The 11,651-nt window shown below is 38.0% G+C and overlaps 1 protein-coding gene across 1 annotated transcript; it reads right to left on the bottom strand.

Annotated features, from left to right (window-relative positions):
* Positions 1-994: 994 nt before the first annotated feature.
* LOC111602488 (protein spaetzle 3) lies at positions 995-8,459 on the bottom strand. Its single transcript, XM_023319552.2, has 5 exons — positions 7,288-8,459; positions 4,373-4,506; positions 2,873-2,997; positions 1,407-1,874; positions 995-1,336 (listed from the first exon to the last, which is right to left on the bottom strand). Exons 1-5 carry the CDS (start codon positions 8,246-8,248, stop codon positions 1,180-1,182), a joined length of 1,845 nt encoding a protein of 614 aa, XP_023175320.2. The 5' UTR covers positions 8,249-8,459; the 3' UTR covers positions 995-1,179.
* Between the last annotated feature and the right edge of the window lie 3,192 nt (positions 8,460-11,651).

Below are 11,651 nucleotides of genomic sequence, written 5' to 3'. Positions count from 1 at the left end.
CGTACATTGTGACATTGGTACATTTGTATATTGGTACATTTGTACATATATACATTTGTACATTTACCCATTTGCACATTGGTACAGTAGTACATTGGTATATTGGTACATTGGTACAGTGATACATTGGTACATTGGTACAGTGGTACATTGGTACAGTGGTACATTGGTACAGTGGTACATTGGTACAGTGGTACATTGGTACAGTGGTACATTGGTACAGTGGTACATTGGTACAGTGGTACATTGGTACAGTGGTACAGTGGTACATTGGTACAGTGGTACATTGGTACATTGGTACAGTGGTACATTGGTACATTTGTACAGTGGTACATTGGTACATTTGTACATTGGTACATTTGTACATATATACATTTGTACATTTACCCATTTGCACATTGGTACAGTGGTACAGTGGTACATTGGTACATTGGTACATTGACACAGTGGTACATTGGTACATTGGTACAGTGGTACATTGGTATGTTGGTACATATATTGGTATATTGGTACATATATTGGTATATTGGTACATATATTGGTACAGTGGTACATTGGTACATTAGTACATTGGTACAGTGGTGCATTGGTACTTTGACATATTGGTACATTGGCACATTAGTACATTGATACATGGGTACAGTGGTACATTGGTACATTGGTATCCGAAATATAATCAAATATTATATATATATTTATCAACATATAAAGCCAAGGAAATAAATCCAGGTTCCTCAAGCCACAAAAGAAAGAAACAAAAATAAAATTTAAATATTAAACAAATTCTTTTGTTTCTTCAATTTAATGACGCAAAATGTAAATTTCTTAATAAAGTCATTAACTTCAAAATCTGATTGTCTCAACAGCAATAAAACATCAATAAAAGCGAAAACCTTGCTCCTCAATGATTTCGAATTAAATTTTATTCATTTATCGTTCGTCAATTACAATTACAGTTTAAAATACAACAACAAAAATGGAGACTGTAGGTGGATATTACGATATGATATATAGATGGGATATGGCTCGTACAAAAAGAGTTTAAACATTAGACTAAACGCTACGAGTAACTTAATTGTTTAGGATCTACTTAAGAACAACTAAAATACATTCAGTGGCATTCTACAAAAGAAACACTAGCTCTTCTTCTTCTTCCTCTTCTTACACTTTTTTGCTTTACTAGGGATTGCAGCGGCAGACACAGCATGAAGGAAACAGGAACCAATCCATAAAAATGCCTTTGCAATCATTGTCGGGATCGTAGGCCAACAGACGATGCCACTTATATTTCTGCTCACAGCCGCATTCGCCCTCACAGCGTGACGTTTGGGTGTTGCTAAAAGGAAGAGATATATATTTATATATCAGATTGATATATATGTCTATATGTATTCAATATATCGCACCTGCACACCTCCTGGTGTATGGCCTGCTCGAAGTGCTGCGTATTGACAATGGCTCGGATTTTCCCAGCCGAATTCGAGGCCCAATAGGGTGTAACAATTTCAATTTTCGATTCGCATGCATCGAGTCGCCCTGTGCCCGAATTGCCATTCGCGTTGCCGGGCAGATTGCTGGCTCTACTGGTGCCGCCGCCACCTGCCCCACCTGCAGCAGCGCCTCCTCGATTTCGATTGCCACCTGCTGCTGCTTGCCGCTTCTTGCGCAGTTCACCAAAGTAACTGTCACCGGCTTCACCTGCTGTTGCGGCATAAGCTCCAGGTGGTATAAATATATCCGGCTCGTCTATGAAGCGTCGCTTGCGCACCTTGGCCTGCCCACCTGTGCCACCACCTTCCATATTCATCTCGAAGTCGCCGTACATGCGACGCATCAGCGCCTTGTTATCGTCTATAAAACGCTCAATTTTATCGCTGGAGAAGTCAGAGAAGAGTTAAAAGAAGGTTAGTTTAGTGTTATGCATTAATCACTAGACAGGAGGGAGGAGTGCTTAAATAAGTTTAGAAATTTAACACTCTGCCTTTCGGTTTTCTATAATTATAATTAAGTTCTTTAGAAGAAAGAAGCATTTAAAGAAGTTTTGGCTTAGAAATAGAGGGACATAAAAACTGAACTGCAGATAAACAATTTTTTATATCTTAAATAAATAAAATCATCTTGGCCAAATCATAAAGCTGATTATGAAGAAGCGCTGTGAGAAGTTGGCTTAAAAAATTAAAGAAAATTGTAGTGGAGATCAAAATATCTTATCTTGGTACTTAAGAGGCTTATCTTGGCATCTTCATTAAAAGAAACCTTCTCTAAAATCAAACTACTGTGTTATATAGAAAAAATCGATCAAGGAATAGCTATCATTAAAGCTAACTTGATTAAAGATGCTCTCAATATTACTAATAAAAATCTGACAACTAGGTCATATATAAAAAAGGTTTCTAAATAAAAAATATTCATCCATATGAAATATTATGAATAATTAATTTTATTTTCTAAATCTATTCTATTTTTTCAATCGTCATCTTATATAACTTCGTTAGCCCTAAGTGTATTTAAGCGTCGCCAGGGCGAAACTTTTTTTAGCTTCAGCTCAGTTGAACGAACTTTGAATAGATTTTAATAGATCTTAAGCCAAGCTGTGAGTAATTCACAAATATTTCCTTGAGATAAACGTAAAAACTTGCTAAAAATGTTTAACAAAAATTATTAAATATAATTCTATACGAATTTAAAACTATTTTATGCATAAGCAACTAATCTTAGGATGCTAAAAAACTATTTCACAAAATTTAAAAGAGAAAAAATGTGAATCACGCGAATCCAAGATAAGGAAAACCACAGAAATTTTTATTTTCCAGTCTAGAAGGTTAACTTTTATGTTAATTTATGGCCATATGCTGATTGTTCAGTTACTCACATGGGATAGCTATTGCCGGCTGTGGGACAGAACAGCTGATGATAACGTTTAATGCAGGGCACGCCCTTGATGACATCGCCTCGAACATCCAGGCCGAGCGCAACGGAGAGTGCTGTCCACCAGATCTACATACAGTGAGAGAGAGAGTGTGAGTGAGTGGCATTGACATCGACGGCCTATAACAAAATTTATGGCAGGGTGTGAAAATGACTCAAAGACATTTTTAAAAAAAGTTTCATTTAACTGTCGAACAAGCTGAGGTCTTAGAGTATCGGAGAGTCTCTTAGCAGATCGACGGTTCATGATTATCATCACACCTCTTAACGAAACGAACTCGCGCGACCTTCGTGCGCCAAAAACAACATAAAGAGCAACAGCAACACACACACAGCAACACACACACTCGCCGAAGATCGTCAAAGTTATTTCCGCAAATGAGCAAACTCGATCGATATACTTTGTTACTTATTCCTAAAGCCGTAATCGCAAAGCAAAGTTTCGGAAAACACGCGCGCGTGTCCGTTTTAAAACTTGACTTAAGTTTTTTTGTTCTTTTTATTTATTTTATTTTTTTCTTTAATGGAGGGGGTGTACTTGCCGGAATTGAAGCAAATAATGATATAACTGATATGATACGATCGGTTTGGCTAATTCTTTTTTCCGTTATAGCATGAGTAAAGGTTTTTTTCAAATGACGGCGGGGAAGAGTACTTATCGAAATATGAGAGAATGATGCTAATTCTTGAGACGATATGATGGATTGTCAGATCTTATAATGAGTTTGTATGTGGACTGATGTGCATAGTTAGACTATTCTAATTCTTGGCTAGTTTGGTTAAACATTTTCAATTTGACTATTGGATAAGATAGGAGAGGTTTCTATATGAATGTCTTACAAACAGCTTTTCGTTTGCTTAAATTGACTTATGAGTTTAGTACGTATTTTTAAGCGACTATTTACGACTGTATAGTTATTTGATATATAAGTTTGTCTCTTTAAAAAAACCCTCTTATACAAATAATTAAAAACTTCGAATTGTTTTTGGGTTGACTTAAGATTTTGATTTGCCAATGGAATCATGTTATGTTATCCTTATTACCTTTGTAACTGTTATTAATTGGGCTTAAAGATGTGAGCTGTTTCTAAGAGAATTTACCAAAAATAAGTATAAAGTCTGCCAACCTCAAATCCGTTTTTAAGTGAACCTAAGACATGTTAGTTCTACTACGTATTTATAAGTAAATTATATTTTTTTTGTTTTTGGTATTGTAAGTTTTTTATGCTATACACAATTTCTTAATGTCGTACAATGACTCTTAGAAAAGCTTTTTAATTTTCTCTTGGCGGAAGAAGCTCCAAGAAGTGATTTCTGCAGGCTTGTCCAAAAGAAAGTCTTCATTAATGATACATATGAATGATGCAATCTACTTCTTCAAGATAAGTTTTTTTCTAAATGCCATCTGCCATGTCACAAAGATTTTTCTTCATTTATCACTTACCGGAATCTGCAGAAAGCTTCCATTATTCGACTTGGGATAGGAAAATAATGGCACAACCGGCACGCTGCCATTCTTCAAGAAGATCGGACCCTGTATGGGCGTCACCGTTGGCATTGGACTCTTGTGCGATTTATCTGCAAAAAAGATATTTATATTATATATATTGAAATGCAAATGTAAGTAAAAACCCCAAGTTGAAATTGAAATGTAAAATAGTGCAAATAATTGCAGTGCTGCATACAAATCGCGCTGCAGTTGAGACATACAAAAAAGTGCTTAAAAAGCAGAGAAGCAAAAGAAAAGGGAACATGCAGCACAGCATTTGTAATGGATAAAACGGATCTGCGATTAAAGCGTGAGCTGTGCCTGAGCTTTCCCTTTCCCTTTTTCATGCGTATGTAATGCTGGGAAAGGATTTATGTGAAGTGTGCATAGAATTTGACTGCAGCTGAGTTGTTGCTGCTGTTGTTGCTGTTGTTGTTGTTGTTATTGTTGCAACTACTTCGCAACTGTTGCCGTTACAATTACAAGTTGAACTCGTTTTTTACAAAGGTGAAAACCCCCCAAAAAACACATCTTAAACAATGCAACTATATGTATATATATATATGTACTTGATCTTATGTACGATATACATATATATAAATATATGTGTGTGCGTGTGCGTGTGTATGTGCTCTCGCGTGTGCACGTCTTCGTCGTCATTTACGACAAGTCGAGAGCTGTTGAATGGGGCCCGACTTCTTGCATAATAATAATACCCATGTACACACACACACACACACTGATATACACACACATAGGCACATATATAAGCTCAGTCAGTCACTTGAGCCTGTTCAGGCTGCTGCCACAAAATGTAGCCCAAACAAAGAGGCGCCACGCGAAAGACAAAAGACAAGAAACAAAACTAAAAGTGAATTATCAAATGCGCTGACAGTTTTTTTTCTGTTTCTTTGAGAGGGCAACTAAATGTCTAGTTGAAGAGCCACACACATGTGTGTGCGTGTGTGTAAATATATATACATTTTGAGAAAAAAAAAACTAAAAAAGAAGAGCTTTAGCTGCTATATAAATCGTGTGTTAGTCAGCGACAGCTATAAAAGTCAAACACTGACCATTTACTGTCCCAAAGGCGACCTTGTTTGAGCGGTTTGTAGACCTTTGACCTTGCTACGTCTACTTGTTTAGTAGTTGTATTTATTTCTCTGCTGTTGTTGTTATTGTTGTTCTGGTTGTTGTTGTTGTCTAACAGTGCAGAAGTTGCTCTCAATTGGAAAGATACACAGCAATCAAACACACAAGCAAAACAACTATGCGAACTAAAAAACAAGCCAAAAAGTATCAAAAAATAAAAATAAACAAAAACAAAAACAACAACGGCAACAGACGCAGTAACCACAACAATTAACATAAGTTTTGGTAAATCATGTGCGTGATAGATGGAGAGCAAGTGAGGGAGAGAGAAAGGGGGAGAGGGAGAGGGAGAGGGATAGATTGAGAGAGAGAGAGAGAGTGTGTGGGAGAATGAGACAGTGAGAGTCAGAGAGATAGAGAGAGTGAAAGAGAGAGAGAGAGAGACTCAGAGAGAGAGAGAGAGAGAGAAAGGGTGAGAGAGAGATGTTTAGGTAGACACGGAGTTGTGAGAGAGATTCCTACAATTCACTAGCTATGCACTTACAGCTGCAAATAGCATCATATATCTATACCCATACCCATTAAAAAAAATATATATATATATATTTATATATATATACATAAACATATACCACGCTATTTCCGCATTGTATCCCAGCTATTTCCTAGTCAGTTATCACTTGCATTTCTGTTACTAATTTTCAGATCAGATTTCGTCATCAGTTTTCAGTGCGATATAAATCAAATTTATCTTCAGTGTTGCACCGCTCAGAAGTCTTTGAATTCCAAACTTTTCACATAAATTACTTTTTGGCTAATTATTTTTAGAAATAATTGTATTTAAATATCACACAAATAAAACATTTAAGACACGACTTAGACTTATCATAGACACGATTCAAACAGAGCTACACTAATTACAAAACTCTTTAAAGAGCCAAAAAAAAAAGATTAGCATAGGCTTAATTAGCTTGTCAACTAGTCAAGCCTCCATGGGCGTGGCATACAATTTATAGGTCTATCTGAGGAAGTCGTCAACAGTGTGTCAACTACAAAAGTTGGCGACTTGTATGAAAGATTTATTATAATTGTTTACCTTTTCCCACGACTTCCAAGGATATAAATACATATAAAGAAAAAAAATATTTATATAAATATAAATATATATATATAAATATAAATAAATATAAAATATATGAATATATATGCATATATATATTATATATATTTTACATTAATATATACTCTTCATTCCCAGTTTTCAGTTAAGAGGTATAAAAAATTAGTGTGTATATTCTAGTCTAGTAGTTATTGATATGCCACGCCTCCAGTGGGAGCGATTGCAAAATTTGAATATCTTATAAACTGATGAGAGTAAAGAGTATATTTGTCAATTTTAAAATTGGCTTTCGTATACACAGACGGCAGGCGGAAATTGCATAGACCAAATGCATTACTATTACAATATAAACAATTAATCAAATATATAAAAAATAAAAGGGTATATTTTATATTTGTAAATATTTGTTGTTTCTCGTATCTTATACGCATTGTTTCCTACTCAGTTGAATATAAAAAACTTATTTAAAAAAAAATAAAATAATTTAATAACTTTTATTTCCCAAATAAATATTTTTTTTTGAATTTTTAAATTCCATAAAAATTTTCTTTTAACTCAGAAACAATTAAATACAGTCAAATTTTTCCTTCCCATACTTAACATAGTTTTCTCTCAGTGTAGTAAAAATGTGTATATTTAGAATAATTTGTCTACGCACCTTTATCCTGCGTCTCGCCATCATAGTACTCGCCCTCATCGCCTTCCTCATCCTCGTCCTCCTCCTCACCTTCCTCCACATCGTAGTCAAGCACCGCATGCACCTGCGTTCTGGAGCCTTGGCCAGCTTGAACGCGCGTAAAGCCTGGCGCACGTTCCGGATAATTGTCAGGTGGCGGAGGCGCTACGCCGTATGTGGCGGCAGGTGTCTCCGTTTTGCCAGGCTGCCTGCCACGCTGCGTTGACTGAAGCGGTGGTTGCTGAGGATTAGAATTGGGCTGCTGTTGCGGCTGGGGCTGTGCATTTGGCGGCGGCTGCTGCTGCTGCCTGTTGCCGAAGCCCGTAATACTAAAGCTGCCGCTGTTCTTGCTGAACGTGGCGCTGGCACTGGCGCTGCCATGCACGTTGTAGTACTGCTTCTGCTTGACAGCAGGCGCTTGGCCCGGATAACGCGTATAGGAGCCCTCAGCTGGACCACGACCAGCGGACTGCGTTAGCTGGCTCTGGCTATGGCTTTGCGCCGCGCTGCTGCTGCTTTGAAACGAAACGCTGTTATCATTGGTCTCTAGCTGTGCCTGGCTCGACGACTGTGACGACTGTTGCTGCTGCTGCTGCTGTATGTGATAGACAGAGTTGCGAGCGGCGCCAGTGGGTGGCAAGTAGGCGGTGCCCTGCTTGCGCCTGCCGCCGTAAGGATAACTAGAGCTCTCCTGCTGCTGTGGCTGCTGCTGCTGATGCAGCGCTGGCGGTCCATATGGCTGATTTTTGTAATAGTCTGGATGCTGCTGCTGTGACTGCTGCTGTTGCTGCTGCTGCTGATGCTGTTGTTGATGGTCGGCCGGCGAGTAGAGCAAATTGTTTGTATTGCTTGCCAGCTGATGGATGGGATGTAGCGGAGCGAGCGTAACGCCCCAGGGCTGTGCAAGCCCGCCGAAAGGCAGCGAGAAGTTGGCCAAAGACATCTCGCACCAACTGTCGTCTATGTCTAGCAAATCACGTTCCGTATTACGTAAATTGTATTGAACTTTTTGCGTCAGTGCATGTTATACGAAAGACTTAGGCAACGAACTTGCTGGCTAACCTACATATAACATAATCGAATCGATCAGCCTCAGCATCAGAACCAGAAGCGCACGCTTTCAAAATGATTTATGCAAAAAGTTAAATACAGTGGCACACACTCATACACACACGCACAACAAGCGTCGCGAGTATACTATATATATATAAATATATGTACGTGTTGTTGTTGTTGAGGTGTTGTGTTAATCTAAGTTGCGCGCGATCTGTTTGGGTTTTCGTTGAGCAGCCGCGACTCTTGTGCTAAAAAACCATTCACGACAAGCTGACAATCGAGACTGAGCCGTTCTCGGCGTGCGCCTTACAAAAAAAACCTTAATGGGAAAAATATATATTTCCAACCAGCCTCAATACTCAAAAACAGAAACAGAAAAGCAGAAAGAAAAAAAACTAAATACCGACTTTTAAAAACAGTTGCTCAAAATATAAAGAGTGAGCGGCTAAAGCAGCGGCACTCCGCTCCACTCAGCGCCAGCGACGTAAGTTTTTTTGAATGGCAAAACGAAAAATAAAACAAAACCGGACAAAATATGCGAATCAATCGATGCGATCAGCAAATGCTCTAACAAAACCCTAAGGCCTTACAAATTTTAGCAATTTTCTTTGATGATCGATAAATAATCGATACAAATGAATGATTGAAATATTTTAACTGATTTTAAATCAAATTTTATTTAAAAAAATATTTAAATTAATCAAAGAAAAATCTTGATGACCAATTAAAGCTCATTCCAAATTATAGCTCTGTGCGTCCGAAAGTTCAAATATTCTGATATTTTTATTTAAAATAGAATTCTTTTGATTCTGATTTCAAAATTTAAGCTAAAAGTTTTTGGTTTGGTTTTTTCTTTGTCAAATTCAGTTTTTTAAATAGTTTTTATCTCTCTCTGCGCTGATGGGCCTGGGTCGACGCGATGCTGGAATATTGGTTTTGGTTCGATTTGCGACTCGTTTGTTTCATTTTCGAAAAGCGCATATTAATCACCAAACAAAATCGTCGTTGTCGTCTTGAAGGCAATGAAAAGCAAAAGTATTTTTAAAGTGGGCTTTAAAAAAAAACAGGTTGTGAAGAGCGATCAAAGAGTTACACTTGCCTAAGAGCGTAAACAGAGGCGCAGCTCTCTCGCTCGCTCGTTCATGATCTCTCTCTCTCTCTCCATGTGGCGCTCTCGACTCTCTTGAGATACTTTTTGCCTAGAACTAGGGTCTAGGCATTACAGCACGTTGGAGTGGTATCCGTCAGCTATGTCGCTGTAAAGTCGAGTGCAATTGGCGATGAGCTAAAGCGGATGATGATGTTGATGATAATGATGCTGCTGGGACTGCTGATGAGTGTAGCTAGGACAGCTGTACGAGGGCGTAGACACGTCTACGTCACAGTCAAGCAAAGACATTCGATTTGCATATTAACACCTCTTTAACTGGATCGGCTAGCTCTTTCTCTCTCTCTCTCTCATTCTCTCTATCTGGCCGCCACTCGCAGTGTCTCGCTCTCTCTCTCTCGACAAGCTTTGCACATGGAGTCTAAAGTTGTTCCGTTTACGGAAACGGATGCAACAGCTGAGATTCCATATGATCTTATCGATCGCATGAATGTGTCAGGAAAACCCGCCCTAATGAGCAGCCTCTCGCTCCTGATCGATCGACACGAATTCCAAAAAATGATTCACACTAAAATCAATTGATAGGAAAATTTATTCCACTCGGAAAACCTATAAATAAGTCGCTTGTACTTGACTCTGGAATGTTGGAGGCACTGCCTCTGTGTGTGTGTGTGCGTGTGTGTATGTGTGTGTTTCTTTATCTCTTTTTTAGAAAGGCTCGCGTCCATTCTTTAGCTCAACATCCTACCTCTGTACTTGTATGTAAATGAGCTATACCTAAACTGTAGCACTGTAGAGTGTTGACCACGCCATGGCCATGGCTAATAGCAGGCATATTGTTTCTATTTTTTTATTTTTTTTATACATTTTTTATGACGGACAACGCTGACCAAGCCCAACAAATATCGCACATTCGCTACGACCAGGGCTGGTTCGCCTCTTACTCTTATTGGCGTACACAATTGTAATTGGTGTAAAAGTTGTTAAGTGAGTTAAGTTTAACTTGAATTCATTTCTAGACTAGCGGTTCAGAATTCGTGTGATTTTGTGGCTCACTAAAGATTCTTGTGTTGTCCATGTCCTAATGTTTCCAGCTTAAGTTCTACCTAGAAGTATTTCCGTTCGATTTGGAATGTCCTGCTTCAGCTTGCTGCCAATCGCACGTTGAACCTTTGACCTTGCTTAAATATCCTCTGCTCGATCTCACTCTAAGAAGTTTAATTCTTTGATTTGCTGGTTCGAAGGAAGTATTTTAACAGTTCCAATATTTTAGAGATGGTGGATTATTATTTCAGCTGGAACTAATGTTTTTGTTTTAAGACTCTTGCTCGAACTTCAAAAGTTCTATCTCTGAAGTTCGCTAGATTTCTTAACAGTTTGAATCTATTTATTTAGTGCTCATTAGTGCACGAAAATAGTCTGCCTTGTTTTGAGATACACAGATTAAACAAGCTTTGTACTCTTTGAAGATTCTCAGCTTCCGATTCACATTTTGTTTTGCTTCCCAATTTCGCTTTCGATTTTTACCCAAGTCTATTATTAAGGGTCCTTCTGTGAACTCCGTCTACGGTTCGGTTCAGAGTTGTTATACAGAAATAGTTTTAAATCTTGACAAATTTACCTATACTACAATATGGCATACTCTAAAAGTTTGAAGTTCAATTTTGGTCTTTAAATAAGCTGGAACTAAGAACTTGAATCAGCTCATTCTGAGTTACTTTGTATCAAATGTTGCAGTTTAAACTGCTGATTTAATAAAAATATATATATGTGATATATGTGAGAATCTTTCAAATAACTTAAGACGATATATTTTATATTTTTTATATTTTAGATAACGTGCCCGCTGTTCGCTAATCCAATTCAACTCAGCTGGAATGCTCACTCGTTCTTAATCAAGATGTTCGGCGCTTGCCAGCCCTACAAATCGAGTGGCAATGCATAGAGATAATACTCTCTATGTACACATATGTATGCCCACATACGTATGCACTGGCAATTGTTTGCATAGAGTCAAAAGCTAGAACTAGTTTCCTATGAGTATCCGCGCATAGTTCGCCCCACCAACAACAATGAGTGACAAAAGCTAGCGCCAGTTTTAATGTGCCTTGCCTTTCCCTTTTTTTTATACACTTCTTATATATATATGTACATGTATGTGAGGCAACACTTCTTGGTAATT

Source organism: Drosophila hydei, unplaced genomic scaffold, assembly GCF_003285905.1.
Source record: "Drosophila hydei strain 15085-1641.00,03,60 unplaced genomic scaffold, DhydRS2 tig00000172-arrow-pilon, whole genome shotgun sequence".
In the NCBI taxonomy this organism is placed as follows: domain Eukaryota; kingdom Metazoa; phylum Arthropoda; class Insecta; order Diptera; family Drosophilidae; genus Drosophila; species Drosophila hydei.
This window is presented reverse-complemented; position numbering and strand designations above follow the sequence as displayed.